The 21,041-nt window shown below is 31.5% G+C and overlaps 5 protein-coding genes across 6 annotated transcripts; 4 read left to right on the top strand and 1 right to left on the bottom strand.

Annotated features, from left to right (window-relative positions):
• On the top strand, positions 1–2,117 carry l(3)87Df (lethal (3) 87Df). 2 transcript variants are annotated; one of them, XR_004691189.1, is made up of 3 exons: positions 1–138; positions 300–910; positions 1,368–2,117. XR_004691189.1 is itself a non-coding variant. In XM_035095259.1 (2 exons), exon 2 carries the CDS (start codon positions 306–308, stop codon positions 669–671), a length of 366 nt encoding a protein of 121 aa, XP_034951150.1. In that variant the 5' UTR covers positions 78–194; positions 300–305; the 3' UTR covers positions 672–925. The 2 variants fall into 2 exon arrangements, 1 of the variants encoding a protein (XP_034951150.1); XM_035095259.1 differs by lacking the exon at positions 1,368–2,117 and having other exon boundaries at positions 78–194; positions 300–925.
• A 4,800-nt stretch (positions 2,118–6,917) lies between these two features.
• On the top strand, positions 6,918–14,309 carry LOC118074239 (inactive serine protease scarface-like). The gene is made up of 8 exons (XM_035095310.1): positions 6,918–6,996; positions 7,446–8,093; positions 8,168–8,347; positions 11,227–11,766; positions 11,843–12,457; positions 12,808–12,962; positions 13,223–13,506; positions 13,588–14,309. Exons 2-8 carry the CDS (start codon positions 7,455–7,457, stop codon positions 14,040–14,042), a joined length of 2,868 nt encoding a protein of 955 aa, XP_034951201.1. The 5' UTR covers positions 6,918–6,996; positions 7,446–7,454; the 3' UTR covers positions 14,043–14,309.
• On the bottom strand, positions 14,295–16,272 carry noi (splicing factor 3a subunit 3 noi). Its single transcript, XM_035095315.1, has 2 exons — positions 15,877–16,272; positions 14,295–15,784 (listed from the first exon to the last, which is right to left on the bottom strand). Exons 1-2 carry the CDS (start codon positions 16,087–16,089, stop codon positions 14,498–14,500), a joined length of 1,500 nt encoding a protein of 499 aa, XP_034951206.1. The 5' UTR covers positions 16,090–16,272; the 3' UTR covers positions 14,295–14,497.
• Positions 16,273–16,600: 328 nt separating this feature from the next.
• Orc1 (origin recognition complex subunit 1) lies at positions 16,601–19,148 on the top strand. The gene is made up of 3 exons (XM_035095311.1): positions 16,601–17,015; positions 17,090–18,868; positions 18,956–19,148. The coding sequence occupies exons 2-3, from the start codon at positions 17,185–17,187 to the stop codon at positions 19,117–19,119; spliced, it is 1,848 nt and encodes a 615-aa protein (XP_034951202.1). The 5' UTR covers positions 16,601–17,015; positions 17,090–17,184; the 3' UTR covers positions 19,120–19,148.
• A 304-nt stretch (positions 19,149–19,452) lies between these two features.
• On the top strand, positions 19,453–20,652 carry LOC118074245 (uncharacterized). The gene is made up of 2 exons (XM_035095318.1): positions 19,453–19,720; positions 19,822–20,652. The coding sequence occupies exons 1-2, from the start codon at positions 19,480–19,482 to the stop codon at positions 20,166–20,168; spliced, it is 588 nt and encodes a 195-aa protein (XP_034951209.1). The 5' UTR covers positions 19,453–19,479; the 3' UTR covers positions 20,169–20,652.
• The last annotated feature ends 389 nt before the right edge of the window (positions 20,653–21,041 follow it).

A 21,041-nucleotide genomic window follows, 5' to 3' on the forward strand; every position in this document is an offset into this window, starting at 1 on the left:
GCATATAAACTTCAATAAAAATGTTAATTGCATATATGGTAATGTGAGTAGATAAATTTGCCGCCAAGAATACTGTAGTTAAAGGCAAGTTTTCAATGTCAGCAGCTACTGTTCCATGAAAACAATCAAATCCACATGGTAAACATGCTTGAGAATTGATAACCTCTCTATATTTCTTACAAAGATAAAACTAAGTAATAATGACATTTAAATAACATTGAATAATTGTTTTCTTAATGAGAATTAATTTATTTTAGTGATAAGTTAATGTGTTAATAATTGTTTCTCTATTTTTTTAGATAAAAATGAATCCAAGAGAAGCTGATCTAGATCAAAGTCTAGAGGAGAAAAAAGTGATAATATTTGGAAAAGATGTTGCTAAAATTCCATGCTTTAGAACGAGTTGGTTATATGGTATTACTGGTGGAATTGGCATGGGAGTACTGACATTTATGTTTACAAGTAGAATTAGATTAGCAGGACATGTGACGATGGGATCAATATGTGGTATTACATTAGTAACTTTCTCAGTTTGTCGTTATCAATATACTAAAGATGAATATTTAGCAAGTCAAGTGAGAAGTTTAATAAACGAATCAAGGTTATTGGTGGATGTCGATCACGAAGCAGTAATTAAAGAAACACAACGTATTCTCAACAGGGATGACTAAAACTATTAAAAAAAAATATCTACTTAAAAATTTAGTCAAATTATCAATTGTTTTAATACACAAATCATTATAAACATGTGAAATAGTAAAGAAAATTTTCTTAAAGCAATTTGCTATGAATAATATGTGCACTTGGGAAATTGTACAAAATATCATTAATTATTTTAATGAGAAAATGAATGATGTTGGAAGATAAGAAGTATGATAATAATTTTATTAGCAGAAACGCTTTAAATAAAGTAAGTTTAATGTAAGGATTTGTTGAATTATTTATTAGACTATAAAGATTGTTTCATCAGTACTAGAATTTTGTAATAATTACGTATATACAACAACATTAACAGTAAGAAGGATTTTTAAGGACTCGTTAGTTATAAAATTTTTTTGTTGGATAAAAGCCCTCGTTTGGTTGGGTGACGCTGAACCCTGAACGGTTTGAGACCGGTTGTACCCTTTCTTTACTTTTTGTGTGGACAAGTCTAAATTTAGAAGTAGCTCCTTTTATCGTGGCCAACCTTGAAGAGGGAATGAAGTTAAACCATTTCCACATCCCGAAGTAATTCGGAAAGAAGCAAAAGATCATCTTATTACCTGTTTATTTTTTTAAGTGTTACACTCTAATCGCCTTGGAAAATTACTATTTTACCTTGAAGAACCAGTATAACAGCTTGAAAATGAATATTTTTTTATTTACAGATGTTACTGCTTTATGTAAATAATCGACAACTATCAAGCCCTTCTCTATGTTTGATTTGAAAATTTTCGAAATATTTCTCAATAAAATATTTTATTGTAAAATTATGAAAATTTCAGAAAGGTTAAGGGAACGTTAAAGTATTTTATGACTAAACCATCAAATTATTCAAATTATCAAGAGGATACCGATTGATTGAAGGACAATATGAGATGACTATTCAGAAGTTTGAAGTATCTAACAACTATTGAGTTAGATTAAATAGAGGAAAATTGGTAATATATTTTATTCATCCAGAACAAAGACTCATTGACAGATGATTTCTTGAGAAGATAAACATCTTGCTTTCTAAATAGTCGGACGATTTCATATCTTGGCAGTAATACCTTTTGGCGCCTTGAGGCACTAATTCTTTTTCAATCGATTATTGAAAACAAACTTGTGGGCTTTTAATTTGGCTGCTTTAAAGGTTCGCGTGCGGTAACGCGAACCCATTAAGTGCCTCCATCTCAATGTCGCTTGTTACGCGAGGCGTGTTGTCAGAAAATTTCTCTCCGGATACAGTGGACTTTCACCGAATTCACTATCTCCCCATACGAGTTAATCGTTCAGGAGATGAACATAAGGCGTCACAGATTTTAATGCAAAAACACCGCGGACTTGTATTTCATCTCAGAGTCAAAAAAAATTCATTTTTGCAAATAATGAGCAATGTCTGGCCTTTCGGGGCAATAAATTATTTTTAAAAAATATTTTTTATGGTCTTGATGTTTATTTTTTTCAATCATTTAGATAAATCTGTAAAGCAAATTTGAGAAGAAATTTTTTCTTTTTTGTAGGGAATTACTTATGTAAAAATGATGATGGAATGTATGTATCGAACAATGTGACGTTTAGAGTTATTATCGTTTATTTTTGAAAGTTTTTAAAATTCATAAAATTTTGTAAAAGTTTGCTTCATAATGTTGGTTAAGCATATTTATAAATTTTCTTTTTTATTTGATTACAATATGAATATAAAAGTTAAAGAAAATAGTATAATATTAAGATTTTATCACTTTACATTAAATTTTTTATTATGAAAACTATAAACTTACATGGAATAATTTTATTAATTACCATAAATAGAAAATTGTAGACTCACTTTACAAACAATCATTTTATAAATAATTCTCTCATTTGTTAATTAAGAAATTATTTATCTAATTTTTTTTCAATGCTGTAATTTATATGCTGCAGTAATCATTTCTCAGAAATTGAATAAATTGTTACCTCTAATTACAACTCTAAAGAGTATCTAAATATTAAGAGAAAAACAGTTTTATTTAAAAAATTAAAATACAAAAAAAAAAAATAACAATTCCCGTGGTACATTAAAAAGTGAAATTTCCCATCGGAAAACAGAATCTCATTTGAAATATAAGAAACCTATACGTAATTTCTTCAAATGACTACTCTTCTAGGACTAGAGGTATGATAGAATAGAACAATTAACATCAACGTGAGAAACGAGTCTATCCCTCAAGATGCCTATCTAATTTATGAGCAAAAAATGAATAATAATCGTTCTGAAAATATCTAAAAATCAGAAGCTATTGTATAGTCTTGACTCGTGGGTATAAAATGAGTTATTGTGTATGTAGTATTTTCTTGTGGCCGTAGTGATGGACGCCCGCGTAAGCAAGTTTAAGTTATTTGATGGGTAAAAGCAGTAGAGGTGAACAAGGGCATCAGACACGGGGGAATTCGCGTGGCACGCTCACGACTTTAACATATATGTTGCAACTAACGCCATAAGTGAGCATCATATTTCATTCCCGGGGTCCCGGAATTCTCCTTGCTCCATGACACTCGCGCCCTTCCATCTCCACCAGCTTATTCCACGCATCATATCCGATATTTCATCATCTACATATTACATACCTTCATCCATTACACCTTCAAAAAATAATTAATGCAGATATTATTAGAGAGAAGACATAAAATTAGTTAAGTAGTCGCACAGCAGTGTAATCATGTTGAAATAAATAATCATATTTAAATAAAATGATATTTGTAATAGTCAAGTAATTTTGTGAGAATTTTTATTATCTCACCAATGGATGGCTCAATTATTACAGGCATCAACATATAATAATGCATTCAATGCATCGCTTTATTTTATTATTTGTATCTGGAATTTCCACATTACGTTCTTACGATGATCACAATTTTTATCGTCCAACAGATCAGAATCCGGATGCGCTGAAGGTGGGCTTCTTTAGCTCTAAGCAATGACGTGTGCGTGACGCATTTTATGATTATTAAATTAATTCATAGATTTTTTCGTACAGGTAACAAAAAAATAACATTTCCCTACGCCTCTTTTTTCCCTCCTCCATTCTTTCCTCCTGGAATTATTTCAAAAATTTCTATTTCATTCTCCAAATTTAGGGGAAATCCAACTAATAAAATATTACCATCATTAAGTAGAACATCTGAGACAATTATTTTAGAATGAAGCAGTCGGCATTTGGTCTGAAAAGGAAATGTTATAATTAATTTAATCCTATCTTTTATCAAGTAAAAAATGCTGAAGAAAATATATATTTCACCAGATATTGTGTAATGAAATTTATCGAAGCAGATAATAATGTTTTTAATTAAATGTGGATTTTTTTTGAATGAATAAAAAAACAATGTATACATTTACCTATAGGTAACTCTTTCTTTTCTTATTCTTGAATCTTTTATTGAATAAAATCACAAAGAAATTTTGATTAACGTGATTCGATAAGCAACATAAAGAATAGGTCTAAAATATATATATATATATATATTCCAAAAGGTATTGTGTAATTCAATCTGATAAAATTCACGATGACTCAATAATATATCGACAAAGTCGTTTGCGTATTTGACCGCATAATTTCATACGAGATTTAAATATGTTGTGTTGCCATTCCCGTGCATTGTACCGGCGTTCGTAAATACTCATTCGGACAAGGTTGTTCGAGGACGAAAGAGACTAATTCACGCATGTATACATATATTATCACACGTTCTCTTCTTATGGTTTCATAGTAAATTATTCAAAATATAAACCGTATTTTTGATTCATACCAAATAAATTAAAAGTCAGTGCAACATTAGCATTATTGCGTCAAGGCTAGTGATGTCAGTGAAAGGTAAAGTTTTGATGAAAATATGTAGCTTCATCATCAAAAGAAGATGAAGTAGCACCTAAAATCAAGATCGAATGGTGGAAGATTTTTCAAGGAATTATTTCAGATCAATTCATGTTGTTTCATCATCAGCTTGATGATGTAGATCGTGTCGAAAAGCTGTAGAATCTCATCATGTATCCGATTGACATGAATAAAATTAACTCATTTAGGTGTTTAAAAATGATGCCCTGTTGATCACACGCTGAATGAAATAAACAACTCCTCTTCTTATATCAGGATCCAAGACGTAATATTGGAATAAAAATATTCGAAAATTACTTCTGGGGAGTAAAAGGTGAGGGTATTTGTGTGCAGCCTGTATTTTATGCACGTGTAGATACAATATGACAACACAGAAGAGTTTGGAATTCATGGAGAAAGTGCGATCGCAAACGATCTGTCTGAATTTGGGTGCGGTGCACTTATTTTTTCTCCAATCCAGCTTGCAAATCTACAAATAGAATTTTTTGTCATACTGAAGTTGAATTATTTGATCAAAGAACAAATGTTAATAAATCAATTAATTGAACATGTTAGGTATTTTGAGGACACCATAAGGATATAGAGGCAATAATTGAATTGATTCCATTCCTTACAATTGTCAACATTTATCATTGAAATAGTAATTAAACAAGTCATCCTGATGACTACCATCACCAATCACAACATTACCATCATCAACATCATCATAATAGAATTGCTATGATTTCAATAGAGTCAAGATATAGGACTACAAAAATCCTGGCATGTCATCCCGATGACATTGTACTACGTCATTGATTATGAATCATATTGGTAAACCAGAAGGTACGTGGGTACATCAAGGCTTCGACCCACTCGAATTCCACTCGCAAAACAACAAAAGGATTTCATTTGGATTTAAGAAAGTGTGGGAGACACTGTTACTACCTTGCGTCATAGATCTAATTGTTACATCTATGGAGATCTAAAGGAGATTCTTTATGCACCCGATCTGCATTAGTGAACTCACGCAACGTCTATAAGAGCCTACTTAATATTCTCATCGCATGTCAATACCAATACTTGTATAATGTGGAATTAAAAAAGGCGAGAATGGAAAATGAAAAATAAAAAAAAAGTGTCGTGTCAGATTGTATTTATAGGATGTATACATATGTACTTTCAGTCTACATACCTATTGTCTCGAATCGAATGGCCCTGGACCGGAGTACAGGCGGAATTTTGCTGTCATGTCTTATGTTTGTCCTTGACTCCTTTAAATGCGGTACATAACATTATACATTTGGCGAGAGGATTCATCGGTACGCGAACACTGCATCATTGTTTTGCGCTGGACGTTTGCTAATCCCTTGATGGAGTTCCGGATGAGGTTGCTTGATACTCAGCGAAAAAACCCATGATTTGCTGAAACCCGAAGACATTTTTGGCTGAAATATCACCTGATTAGATCATTAGTACTAAATATAACTTTGGCCCACTATTGCTATGTCTAGTTAATTTTATGTTTTTTGTCTTAACAATCTAATTTTCATTTTATTTCCCAATGCTAATTCTTGGTAAATATTTGTCGACATAATTCCTGATGAATAAAATGATCATAAATAAAATAAATGGATGTCATTTGATAAAATTGTTATTTCAATTAATTTTTTCTTGTATTTAAATGAAACATAGATTATCATTTCTAACAATTTATGTATTATTTATCAAATTTTATAACTGAAACTTTTTCTAAGTGCAACTAGCATGAATTACAATATTTATGTATAACTATTAAATCTTCTATTATAAAAAAAAAGTTTCATAAATAAAACTTTCTAATTGAATAATATCATCATTTAAATAAAAAAATGATAAAAAAAATATAATTTTCTACCAAAACAATACTCCAATTATATGATGATCTGAGGATCATTTAAAGAAAAAACTACTTAAATCAAGGTACGATTCAAGAGGAAGTACAATTTCCGTTACATGAAGACTTTTTTTTGTTCACTTTGATAAAATCAAGATCAACAGCTATTTTAAGTCAAGGTATGAGCACTTAGTGATTTCAAAAAGCTCATAATAAAATGAGATGATAATTAGATTTGAATTGAAACGAAACATGATTTACTCAAGGTTTGGAAATACTATGATAAAAAGTATCAACATATTCCAGCTCTTTCCAGTCCTCGAAAATGAAAAAAAGATAAGAGAATGGTTTGAAAGAGATAGTGAAAGAAATTTCAGCAACTATGGATGGGTTACGGGCAGATAGACCGGTCAGCAAACGAATCGGGATAGGATATCGAAGGACAGGAGGAATGCGAGACTCTAAAAGTGGGGGATACGCATCACGCTGAGGATGGTATAAGAGAAGCCAAGATGTGGAGGCGGCGTCAGTCACACAACTTTCTTTAAAAGTTACATACGTGTAATCCCATTGGAAAACACGTATCAGGTGAGTAAACAAAGTCCCAGTTTTTGGACTTGAAAAAAATTTTCAATCATTTTCATCTAAGGTGCAACATTGTGAACAATCATTCTAGTGACAACTGATATTTGTGCAGCACAAATTACAAAAAAAAATGTGATTAAAAATCGTGATAACAATGTGGGATACCTATAATTCAATTGTCTACCTTGTTGTTGCATTCTCTTTGAGTGTTATTATCGTCACGTTCAAGTTGAAGGTGCCTCCAGCGCTCATGCGGTTAGAGACCAGTTTGTGACTAGCAGTATCATTAAATCACTCAAGAATTACGCGGCTCGATGTTGTATCTAATCATTATTCATTCAATTAATTCGCAGTTATCACATAATTAATTTTTTTTTTAAATTCTCATTTTTTGACAATAAATTTTTTAATATTTCCATCCTCTAACCATGTGATTGTTTATTTTGTTAAAGGTGGCTAAAATGAACGGAAAAATAATCTTGCTTTTTACGGCAGTCTTGGCTTGCGGTAATGCAAGTCCTTATTCCAAGATCTCGGAGAATGATTTCTTAAAGACAGGACAATCGTTTGCAGTATCAAAATCTTTCGCTCATAGCTCAGGCAATGGAGATTATAGCCAGAGCAACAGTTATGCCTCTGGCTCTGCAGCTGCATCAGCTAATGCATATGCTGGAAATAATGCCAATGTTCAAACCGGATATGCTGGAAATAACGTCAACGAACAAATAGGATATACTGGTGACAATAGAGTCAATGCTTCTGGATCTGGAGATGAGTATTGGTGGATGGCAGAACATGGTCCATTCGAAGGACATCCAGGACATAAACAATCTGCTGATGCATCTATTGAATTGAAAGGTGGTGCTGCTTATGCTTCTAAAAATCCTTTCCTTGCTGGATCCAATGTTATCACTTCCCAAGGAAGTTTCCAACAATCTGGATCATCTCAAGGAACTTATAATGCTGGATCAGCTCAAGCCTCTGGCAATCCATTCTTGAATACTCAATCTCTTGGTGCCAGTTCAACTTCATTCAGCTCTGCTAACGCTGGTGCATCATCAACTAGAACACCTACATCATACACCACCCACATTTCACAAGTAAGAAAATGAATTGATTAATTAAATAGTTGATTACTTCATTGATGAAATCACTTATTATTTATTTACCGTAGGGATCGAATCGACCACAGTCGACGAATGCCTTTTTGGACCAATCAGCCAGTCAGCAGCATGTTGGAAGTGGATTCACAGTCAGTTGCAGTGGTCAGGGAAAAATTTGTGTTGCCAGTCACTTGTGTATCAACGGATATGTAAGCAACAGTGTTAAGGGGCTTTCGCAAATCCGTTCAGACGTAAGTCTTATTTTTTAATTAAAAATTATTTTTGTTTTTATTGAGGAAAAAAAAAATATTATTTGAATTTCTAATAGAATATTTAGGAAATCATGATGATAGTTGGATCTTATTAATAGTTACGTAAGCATGATTATTCGGTTTCGTAAACAATCATGCGGATGCATAATTATTTTCGGAGGTAATAAATTAGTTGAAAGAAACTTGAATTCATAGATCAACACGGAGGCTACGAATTTCACGTTAATAATCCTTCATTTCAATGTCAAGAGTATACCTCACATCTTGACACGATAATTCATAGATAATTTATCGAAGTAATTTTTTTTTCTTAATGACTACGGTTTCTCATCCGGGTCCCAAAGCTATACAAATCAACCATTAGATCATCATTTTATATCTCATCCAATAAGTTACACAACCGTTGGTCTTGGCGTAACGAGGGTGGCCATTTACTTTCACACATTAATGTTCAGAAATTTCACTGTGTCATATTAAGTTTTATGCCCAGCTTTTTGAATTTAAAATATCTGCCGAGATTTCCCACCTTTCAAACGATTACATCCAAGATATCGAATACCATTCAACTTTACCTAAAGTAGTATTAGTTATTGATAAATGCTTTATACTCACATTTTCCTCTCAGGTTCTATCAAATAAATTAATCTTAGATACGACAAATATTTCTTTATTTTTATAGTCAAATGAGTTTATCACCGAGCTCAATAAATAAATTATTTTTATTTCATTATAATTGCTTTTGTAGATTATTAATAACTCAAATATAAAAAGTAGTATTGCAATAATTTTTAAAATAAAAGATATTTGAGCTCATCCGGATTGATTATGACAAATATTATTTTAAAAATAGACTCCAAACCTTGGAATACCTCAATGGTGTGAATAATTTGATGAAAAAATTAGCTGTTAAGAAATCAGAAATATTTTTAAATAAATGATAAATATATTTGAAATGTTTATTAAACATAATACTTAATCGAAAATGAATTTTTTCTTTTATAAGAGTAATATAAAAGCAATATAAAAGTGAAATGAAAATAATTTAAATAATGAATTCAATATGAAAAGTGAGACTTAAAAATTCTTTCCTTACACGCATGTTAAACTTGAAAATCTCTTTTATGATGTTATTCAAAAATTATTAAATTGTTTTCGAAGGCACATAACGATTTCTTTTTTGTCTATATACGTAATTGTAGGCATATTAATCAGAGGTCAGTATTTCCTAATTTGGAAAGTAACTTGAGAGCCCAAAAACTCCGACAAGTCGTCAACTCATCAATAATATCAATTAAATATTTATCGATTACGCATTGAGAGACTTCCTTCAATTTATTTGCATACATGAACGTATAATCAGTGCTTATGATTGTATTTAAAATAAGATGGATAATAAAGTCGTAATGAATAGTAGAGATCGACCATTGAAGATGTCTAATAAAAAAGAAAGGAGAGAATTCGTCATTCTTAATATAGTAACATTCTTTATGTAATTGATGACAAGACTTGTCATAGCATTTAATCCAATAGAAACTTGAAAATATTTTTTATTTGAAAAAATTAATTTTCATTAAAAATATTATTTATTTGTCACGTGAAAAAATTATTCAATTTACTATGCAAAAAAGTCTAGAAGTTACAAAATTCATTTTATTATAATGAATTGCACGTAGAAAGAATTTCAATTTTCATATTTCTGTTTGCAGTATAAAATATTAAATTATGAATACTGATTATCATCTGTTTTATTAATTATTTAACTAATTAATTAATAAGATTATCGATGAAAAGCATTAAATACAAAGAATACTTAATTAAAAATTCCCATGTTTATATTGATTCAAGCTAATAAATCATTGAATGATTAAATTAATATTTAATTTGTAAGATTATTTATTTAGTCAGACAAGGAAGTTTGACGAATGTGTAGGAATAGTTAAGCAAAGGCAACACGAGGTTGGATAGGTCTGTTGATTATTCCTTGTTCATTTATGCGAAGTGTGATAGATCGGCGAAAGTGATGTTATGTCATGGAATCCCCTCGACTTTTAATATTGGTTCTGATATAAAAAAAACACCCGCGCAATAATGAATAAGTAGATAAAATTACGCAGTATTTTTCGGTAAATTACTACTGGAAAAAATGACATTCGATCTCCATTGCCTTGAACTTTGAAATTTTACCCAATATCCGATTTATTTATTTACTATTAACTTGTACTAAAAATGTAATAATGTAATAGGTATCCAATCATCATAAGAATAATTCATTTTTTCGGATTGATGATTATGCATGAAAGTCATTATGCAAAGTACGAGCCATTTTATATTATTCTCATAAATGTCATTCATGTTAAAGGAAACAGGATTTTACGACAATTTTATTAACACCATTACATATATTACAAACGATTATCTTAATATTTACTTTGAAACGTAATACAAGGTCATTTGGGTTTTTCACGTGGACTTATGAATTTTTTTTCAACAAAATTATAACTTTTATTTAGCTTGGAAAGTAGCTATTATTTACCAATACAGAAAAATTGCTGTTAATTGTATCCCCATCTTATAAGCTGTATGCAGGTGCAGCCCAAGTACTTATATCCACAACGGACTTTATTCCTTTGAGTTTCACAACCAGTTGAATTAAATTACACTTGTGCCCAAATTTTCACTGAATCGATTCATGTCATTTCGATCAATTTCTCTTTGATACAAAAACGAAATTGGTAACATCTGCTTTATGTGATTATAACTTTACTTGTCATTTATTCATGTCTGATAATACATCTATTTTTCACCTTTATCGCTTAATTTACTGAAAATATCTCAATTTAATAATTGGCACTTTTTAGGACCAACAGTGTGATATCGATCGTGAAGTATGTTGCACATTGAGTGCTCGTTCCAATGTTGATCAAGGATCCGCAAGCAATGTTGACCGTCAATTTACTTCCTTCTCTAACTCTCAAGACTATCAAGGAAATTCACAAATTATTACTTCTTTCAACCGAGGAACTTCTGGTGGTCTTTTCGGAAATAATAATAATAATAACGACAATCAAAAAGATTTGAGTACTGGTCAAAAACCTGTTCGTGTTGAAAATATCAATGGATACCTTCCACCATCAACACAGATTCCAAGTGACAGTAGCGTAGTTAACGTTGTAGCAACTACTACTACTACTACTCTTCCTCCTCCAATTTTACCTCCCAAACTACCCGATCCTGAAATCATTCCTCAACCATCAGGACCTATTCCAACCCATGTTCAACTTGGTTGTGCTGCTGCTTTACTTTGCGTTGAAGAACAATTCTGTGGAATGGATGGAGTTATCAGTGAAACGCCAATTACTCTCACTGAAGAACAACTTCTTCGACGTGTTCCAATGACTGTAAGTACCAACAAAATGAGTTTAGATTTTTTTCATAATTTAATACAAAATTTTCTTATACAACAAATTATTTCAGGATTGCAAAAATCCAGACACTGGAATAGTCGGAAAATGCTGTCGTGATCCTAACTACGTTGATCCCTGGCCAACAGGCAACTTGCCAGCAAATTACTCTGGTGGATTCGATGAACAAGGATTCCCAACCTACCTCAATATCCAGAAGACTCGTCCAACAAAAAAACCCGCCACCAATACTCCAACTAAAGGTGGAAGATACCCAACAAAAGCTCCTCAACGACCAAACTATCCAACCCAAATCACAGTTGGCCCTACCCAAAATTATAACCAATACTCCACTGCAGCAACCTTCCAACCAACTGGCACAGTTTACAATGGAGGCTATCAATACTCAACTGCAAGTCCAGTCCGTCCAACCACTGGAGTTTATAACGGCGGTTATCAATACTCAACTGCAAGTCCAATTCGTCCAACCACCACTTTTGCACCATCAATCCCAATAAATAAATCTCCAGCTCCCAGTGATAATCAGTACCAATATTTCCCTAATACACCTAAGACTCCTGTTCGCCCTCGACCACCCGTCAACAATTTTGATCAATCTCCAACTAATGCAAACCCTATTGCAATTCCCTCTCGAGCTCCAGGAAGTCAATGTGGCGTTAAGAATTCAGTAAGTGGTCTTTGCTCTTAAAATGCACCTATTATCAACGATTTCTTTTTTATTTTTCACTCTCTATATACTACTCTATTATTCTTGAGAGTTTTTAATTATATCTATAATCACTGCCATATTTTTGTAACCTTTTATATTTGTGAGAGAATAATAAAATCAAATATACTATTTTTATAATATATTCTGGCTGAAATCTTTCTTTAAAATACTCTATGTTCCAAAATTTATCTTGAATAAAAATGTTTCTTTCACCTTGAAATTCTTTTCTAACTGTCTGCACAAATAAATAATAAATTAATGAATACTATTATTGATAAGTTAATAATTAATATCCTCGTATACTTAAGGTTCAACGACCAAGTGGTTTGAATGATGTTGAGGTTGCCTTTGGTGAAATTCCTTGGGAGGCAATGATCCTTTCGAATCAAGAAAAAAAACTTCTCTGTTCTGGTGCAATTGTCGCTCCAAATGTTGTCCTTACTGCTGCTCGTTGTGTTGATGGGTGAGTGTGTTGTCAATTCAATACTTTCCAAGTCGTAAGATCATACAAATAAATCAAATGATCGACGAAGATATTAATCAAACATTACTATTTAAATATTGCATAATATTATCGAACTAGTTTTTAATTTTTTTTTAATATCAACTTTGCTAATTAATTATGTTAATCAAATATTCATAGTGAAATTGAAAAATATTAATTTAATATGCAAATCTTTCGAAAAAAAATTATGTAATAATTAATAATATATTTATTGACAGATATCAAGCTCAAGACGTGTCTATCAAAGCAGGAGAATGGAAATTAGGATATGAATTGAAACATGAAGAACCACTGCCATTTGAAATTGTCCAAGTTTCTCAAATCGTCCAACACCCCGGCTATTTACCAGGCAGTCAAGCATACGACCTTGCAATTCTTTTCTTGGAACATGCAGTACACTTTGATCAACACGTTGGAACAATTTGTTTAAGACATGATACTCAGCCAGTTCTTCCGGGAAGTCGATGCATCTCTACTGGATGGGGAAAACATATTTTGCAATGTGAGTAATGAATGATTAATTCATCAAATAAATTCAATTTGTCAATAAACTATAAAAAATAATGAATAATTTATCTTACAGCTCATTTAGCTGGTGCGATAATGCACTCAATTGATATTGATATTTTGGATAAAGGAGAATGTCAAGAGCGATTACTTAATGCTGAAACCCCATTACAAGTTGATGAATCCTTAGTTTGCACCAAGGCTTCACAACAAAGAAACAACATGTGTCAGGTAGATTTAGGTGGCCCATTGGCTTGTGACCGAGGTGATGGTGTATATGAGCTCATCGGTGTTTATAATCAAGATACCGGATGTCTACCAACAAACCAAGTAGCCACATTTGCTCTCATTGATGTTGCTTGGGTTGAATTCACGATGAACAATCCACCTAAAATTCGAGAACAATCTTACACACCTACACAACAAACACAACAGCCAATACAACCTTATTATTATGGACAAAATCAACCTTGCAATTGCCAACAAAGTAATTTACCCCCACAAAATAATCAATATCTACCTCCTGTGTAAAAAGGGCTGACTGAATTTCTGTAAAACATTTCAAATTTATTACACGTTAAGAATAGTAATATAGAAATAAATCAATAGATGATAGACAATTATTATTATTATTTTAAATATGTCGCAGTAAAAAATTGAGCGCTTTATTATTGTTAGTATTTAATAAGAATAGAAGATGAAATATACATATATAAATACTGACTGTTACTTCTAATTGTCAAAAGCTATTTTTTGTTTAAAAAAAATAAAATAAGACATAAAAATGCGCAGATTGATGTATCATTTATTACAAGATAAATATAAAATTTATTTACTGTGATATAAATAACTCTTCTCTCATCTTACAATTTTCAATACATCTTGACAAATCAATATTTTCATTACACAATAATAATCAAAAAGTTAAATATCATTAATTATGTAAAATTCTATCGGGTAAAATTTCATTAATCATTGTTGTTTTTTTATAAAAGTCCTTGACGTTTGAGATCTTCATATGTCTTACGATTTACCACATTCCCTAGAGAATCTTCAAATTCTTCTTCTTGCTCAGGTTGCCACCTTTCAGCTTGCTTTTGGGCTTTGAGTTTCTCCCAGAGAGCTAAAGCATCTTCAATTTGTGTAACATTTGCAAAATGTGCTGTATTAGGAATTCCAAGACATCGCATTCCATGAGCATGTCTCCATTCTGCAAAGTGTCGTTGAAAGGCTTTCGGTCCCTTATAGGTAAAATTACCACAAATTTCACAATTGTAACTGATGTTGAGTCCATGTAATTTATACAACCAATAAGGAATTGGTTTTCCATCCCAACCGAGAGGTAAATTCTTGGGATTGTATGGTACTTCATTATCGTCTTCTTCTTCAGATTCACTTACACTTGCTTCAGCATCAGAATCTCCACGTTCTCCTTCAGTTCTTGCCTGTTTTCTCTGAACATTTTCTTTAGTAGCTACTCGTTGAGTAGAAACCAATTCAGCAAGCTTATACACTTGAGCTTCTAATCGAGCTATGTCTTTTTGTTTTTCTAAATCTTTTCCTTTTCCTGTCTTTTTTTTATTTTTTGCTAATAAACTGGGATCTAAAGATGTTTCTCCTTTGGTACTGAATAATCTTTGAGCTCTCTCTTCGAGAGTTCCACCACACTTTAAACCTAAGGCCATTAAAGCTGATTTCAATCGATCTAATCCAAGTGATGCTAATTCTTCCCATGATGAAAATGCTGATAGTTCAAGATGTGCTCCTACGTTAGTCAAAGCACTTCCTGTTTCTTTTGGCCATCCAGGGAATGTACTATTTTCCCATTGAATTTCGAAATCTTTTTGTGCTTCTTCTAAATCATTATTTATGTTATGAAGTGGCTTGATTCTCAATATATAATCTGTTAAATAAGTGATCAGTGCTTCTAGATAACGACGATATTCGGCATTTTTTCGTTCTCTAGGAATATCAAATAAGTGATCAAAAGTTGATAAATAACTTATGTAATCTATTTTTTCTACACCTTTAAGATTGACATATTTTTCGAAACATTCATGAAGATCAAGGTATTTTCCGTATCCTTCTTCATCAGTAAATTCTACCAAGTTTGCTAATTCTTCAGTAGGATTTTCTCGCATTTTAGCTAATTCTTCAAACTCTACTGACATAGGAACGCTTATTTCATTGGGATGTCGTCGATAAAATTCCTTTATGGCTTTCAATCGTGAATAAAATTCAGAAAATTCATTTGGTCCAGAAAGAGCTTGAACCTAAAATGAATAAAATATAGAATAAGACATTGATAAAAATTAAAAGAATTCTAATCTATGTGATGCCTTTAAACTATAAGCATGATACAAACCTCTTCTTTTCTTTGACCATCCTTATCTTCATATAGTTCTTGCAATTGATAAGTACAATCCATAAATTGATCAAGTAACATTTTTAGTCGATGCTCTGAATTAATTGTTTCTCGGTGTCCTGGTTTTTTATGAATTGATTCCTTCACCATAGCGTCCATCAAACGTTCTCTCTCCTCATGATATCGACGTTGTTGTTCCAATAACGTTTCCATGATTAAGAATACTTTCAGCCCACAAACAATTTATAATATTAATTATTATGAAAAGTGATCTTTTTTAATAGTAATAAATCCAAAATCAAAATTATTCAAGCACAAAAACATCCGATCATACTAAGATTGTTCTCTCAGCGTTTGTATATGAAGTTTGAGGTTATAATAACTCTCTATGCCAGAGAAGAGAGACTGCTATATGCTCTCGTCTATACACTTTTTCTACATTACCGAGAGGCAAGAGTTGTTGTGAAAAAGAAATCGTTTTTACTAACAATAAATTTAATAAATTTTCGTGCGATAATAAATAAAATTTGTAAATTGTCAAATGAACAAATGATATTCCAATGCTCATTGATTAATTATAAACATGTCAAAAAAATATTTAAGAATTTTTTTTTTTCTTTTTTGAATTTCCCGGATTTTTTAATTAATTCAATCATGCCACCTACATGCAAGATTGATTTTATTAGACAGCTTCTGTTCTATGTTAATAAACCAATGACAAAACATCCTGTTGATACTCATTGTTTTATTCCCGCGAAAAAGTTAGTAGTAGTGAAAATACAAAGGTTATCTTTTATTAACTATACAATCATTTCATTATTTATTAATTTAAAAATTTATTGAGTTCCATTTGTAACTCACTATTAGTAATAATGACCAAATAATGTCTGTTACTACTACGAAGAGGTCTAAAAGCTATAATGAGAAGATAAGTCCTCAACAAGTAGAAAGTAAACATAAAACAGTTGTTAATAAATATCGAAAATTAGATTTAGAAAAAGAATTGAATGTTTCATCTTCATCTGATGAAGAAAGTCCAACAATATCTCGAAAACAATTGAAAAAACGATCAAGAAGTAAAAGTTGTAGTTCAGAAAGTACTGATTCGGAAACAATTTGTTCTCCTGAAATAAAAGTCGGTAAGTAAATTCAAAATGATTTATAAAATATACATGAAAAAATATTGTTTTTATTAAACTATTTCTTTTAATAGGATCTGCAGTGGTTTATATGTTGAGTAAAGGTGACAAAACGCCCAAAATAATAAAAAAATCTATAAATAACCTATTTGAAAAATTGGACTGAAACATGCATCGAAAACGACAAACTCGGGCAGCAGACATCAGTGATGATGATGAAATTTTTACTCCTAGTAAAGTTATTTTAAAAAAATTGTCTGATATCAAAAAAAGTCCTTCAAAAGAAAGAAAGTTACATAGTGAATTTAGTGATAATAATGTAAACAACAAAAATTGTGATAATTTAAAATTTTTACTTCGACGTTCAACCGAGAATAGCAATTTTAAATATATTTCTTGTCAATCATCTTCTCCATCCGGTACTGTTTTGTCCACACATAGTGAAGAAATAAATACATTAACTGCAGAAAAATTGCAACAATCTCTCAAGATTACTGAAGATGAAAATGTTGAAACTCAGCAAGAGTCAAATGAATCTGATGATAGCGACATCTCTGACATTGACAATAATCCTGATCTTAAAATCAGCAAAAGATCTGGAGCCGTTACGAAAAAAACAATGCGAACTCCTACTAAGAAAAATGCAATTGAAGTCGATCCACAAACACCTGTAACCCGTAAAAAAATAGCTGATAATCCAGAAACACCTTTAACACGGCTGAGATCTCGAAGATGCAATTTATCGTCTCCAAAATCAACACAAAAATTATTTAATGAAGAGCCATCAACTCCAAAACGTAAATCAGTAGCTTCCAAGACTGCAACTTCTTTAATCAAACTTAAGGCACTTACTCCATCAATAAAAAGAAGAACTACAAACGTAGCAAAGCCAAAAACAATTTTGGAAGAAGCAAGAGCCCAATTACATGTCAGCGCAGTTCCCCAGTCACTACCATGCAGAGAAACAGAGTTTAATGACATTTTCATGTTCTTAGAGAAGAAAATAGCTGACCATAGCAGCGGTTGCATGTATATAAGTGGTGTTCCTGGTACTGGGAAGACAGCAACGGTGAACGAAGTGATTCGTTGCTTGAAAAAATTAAATTCAAATGGCTCTTTACCGGATTTTGATTTTTACGAAATAAATGGAATGAAAATGTCAGAACCACGGCAATCATATGTTCAGATTCTTAAGCAAATGACGGGCCAATCTACGACGTGGGAAGCAGCTCTTAAGATTCTTGATAAAAGATTTACAAATAAACAGGCTAAGAAATCCATGACACTACTACTTATCGACGAACTTGATGTACTGTGTAATAAACGCCAAGACGTGGTGTATAATCTTCTCAACTGGCCATCACAACCAGCAGCTCAATTAGTAGTTATAACAATTGCTAATACCATGGATCTACCTGAAAGAGTGTTGATGAGTCGTGTAACGTCACGTCTAGGATTAACGCGGTTAACTTTTCAACCATATAATTATAAACAATTGAATGAGATAGTTATTGCGCGACTTAACGAATCTAATGCTTTTAAAAGTGAAGCTGTTCAGCTAGTTGCAAGAAAAGTAGCTGCTGTGTCAGGTGATGCACGAAGAGCACTAGATATATGTCGTCGAGCTACAGAAATTGCTGAATTATATGAATCAAAAATAGTTACTATACAACATGTTAATGAAGCTCTAACGGAGATGATTGCGAGTGTCAAAGTTCGTGCCATTAAATGTTGTTCAGAAATGGAAAAAGTCTTCCTACAGGCAGTGTGTGCAGAAATTAAACGAACAGGAGTTGAAGAAACTATTTTTAAAAATGTCTACAAGCAAATAGAGGCTCTTTGTTCTTTTGAAGGTTTTTTTCTGAATTTTATCTTTATTTGAAGGAACTCAAAAAGTTCATTAAGCAATATTCTATTAATTGTTTTTTCATTTTTTTCAGGTGTATTTGTACCAAATGCAACTCAAGCATTAGATATTTGTAATCGCCTCTGCACCCATAGATTCATTCTCGTTGATGATCCACGGAATGATATTCTACAGAGAATATTCCTTAATGTTTCCATGGATGATATCCATTTTGCCTTACAAGATATTAAAATATAGAAAACGCTTAAAAACGAGCCATTTTACCTCTTAAAGTGACTTATGATATATTTTTATAATTATATACTTAATTATTGAAATTAATATTTTTTTGGAAACTTATAATTCAATATACTCATAACCAGTTGACTGATTGAAGATGTACAATTATCATTAAAAATAAAACGTTAGTTTTCACGGTACATAGCTGATCAATCAATCATGTTTAACTATAAATACTCGACATGATTATAGTTCTAAGTTGGCAAGACAGACGTCACGGCTGTAAGGAACATGTATATTAATGGTCATTGGTGTAGTTTTGAGCTCAGTCTATTCTTAAAACTACTTTGAACTTGTACATTGATTTGAAAGAGAATTATGTTAGAAAATGAGTTCGAAAATGAAGTAACTCGGCTTCATAGTGAAGGAAAATTTAAAGAAATAATTGCATTAAGTGAAAGCGTTGAATGTTACAAAGCACAGAGATTACTATGGGTTTGGCCGACCTTTAATGATCTGAATTGGATAAAAGAAATTATCATTGATTACAATTTGCATGGAATTATGAGTATCGGTTGTGGAACTGGACTTTTAGAATGGATTATTCAGCAATACTTGAGTGAGTAACATTTTCATGCAAACGATATGAAATGGAGCAACAAATGATTATAATAAAAACTTGATAGTGATAAATAACATGTAAAAATTTCATTCTTGAAGATTGTGATGTGATTGGAGTTGAAGCCGACCAATGCTGGTGGAGCAGTAAATATTCACCGCCTTGTTTTCTAAGCAAAATAATATTTTGTGATAGAAAAAATCCATCAGTCAACATTCCAACAAATTATGCAATTTTATTTTGTTATTTCAATAACGGACAAGCATTTGAAAATTATTTGAAAATTTATCAAGGAAATGTTATTTTAATTATTGGTCCAAATGAAGGGCAAAATCGATATACAGATCCACTGCCTTTTGATGTTAAATTTGATAAATTAGGATGGAAATTAAGTAGAATGAGAAAGTTGGATAATAATACCGATTGTATTACTGTATATACGAGATAAATGGAAGTACATAAAAAATAGTAGAGTAATTGAATTTATTGCCTGAGTAGCATGGAATATTTATTGCTTGTTACTCGAAGTTTATTTTCTTATTATATAATATAAATACGTAGTCAAACTATCTCATTTAAATTTCTTCAAAACTTGTTGAAAATAGTTTCTTTACTTAAAACTCATCTTTAGTAACGACTAAAGCGTAAAGCATGCCGACGGGCGATGTTTGCAAATCATTAACTGGACAGTAAAGTACAGGTAGCATCTTAACACACTTGGCTTAGTTTCAAAGCAAGAGCACATTCATTCTAATACTAGCTTTGTAATTCTTCTATTCCTGTAGTATCACGATTTAAATACCAGCAAAATGGGTTGACTCTAAATGTAGCTGCTTTTTTTACAAAGACCTTGGTAAGATAAATATAACTTTTTAATTATAAAGTATTTTTTATTTTTTTTTAAAAGACAAGGCTGGAGTGATTTTTATTGAAAGAAGTAAATAAATAGATTTAATAAGTTATAATAAAATAATTCATTACAATTTTAAGCTAATTCATTCGTATTGATTTTCTTTAACTTATTTAGTACTTTTTTTAAAAATCCATTAAATAAATACAAAAACAGAACTTTTGATGCGAATAAAGAATAATCAAGAACTGAAATATGTACTTAGTAATTTTAGCACACTTCCTTTGAGTCCCCGAATCCCAAAGGATCAGATGAAAATGTTCTTTCCAATAATCAGAACCCTCGGTTCGCACGAGTTCTGATCCTGTTAACCAGATCATCCTGCCACGTCTAATCCAAGATACCAATTGCTACTTTGCGTAAGCTATAACGCTTGCCTATTATTTTTACCACCATAAGTATGCATACATT

The sequence above is a fragment of the Chelonus insularis genome, unplaced genomic scaffold (assembly GCF_013357705.1).
Source record: "Chelonus insularis isolate UGA/USDA-ARS -01 unplaced genomic scaffold, ASM1335770v1 contig_133_pilon, whole genome shotgun sequence".
Taxonomy (NCBI): Eukaryota; Metazoa; Arthropoda; class Insecta; order Hymenoptera; family Braconidae; genus Chelonus; species Chelonus insularis.

Coding starts and splice junctions, on each gene's coding strand:
- LOC118074239 (XM_035095310.1), top strand. CDS start 7,455: ATGAACGGAAAAATAATCTTGCTTTTTACGGCAGTCTTGGCTTGCGGT. Junction 12,458..12,807: donor AATGTGGCGTTAAGAATTCA/GTAAGTGGTCTT, acceptor CGTATACTTAAG/GTTCAACGACCAAGTGGTTT. Junction 13,507..13,587: donor GGGAAAACATATTTTGCAAT/GTGAGTAATGAA, acceptor TTTATCTTACAG/CTCATTTAGCTGGTGCGATA.
- LOC118074245 (XM_035095318.1), top strand. CDS start 19,480: ATGTTAGAAAATGAGTTCGAAAATGAAGTAACTCGGCTTCATAGTGAA. Junction 19,721..19,821: donor GATTATTCAGCAATACTTGA/GTGAGTAACATT, acceptor TCATTCTTGAAG/ATTGTGATGTGATTGGAGTT.
- noi (XM_035095315.1), bottom strand. CDS start 16,089: ATGGAAACGTTATTGGAACAACAACGTCGATATCATGAGGAGAGAGAA. Junction 15,785..15,876: donor ATGGTCAAAGAAAAGAAGAG/GTTTGTATCATG, acceptor TATTCATTTTAG/GTTCAAGCTCTTTCTGGACC.
- Orc1 (XM_035095311.1), top strand. CDS start 17,185: ATGCATCGAAAACGACAAACTCGGGCAGCAGACATCAGTGATGATGAT. Junction 18,869..18,955: donor GGCTCTTTGTTCTTTTGAAG/GTTTTTTTCTGA, acceptor CATTTTTTTCAG/GTGTATTTGTACCAAATGCA.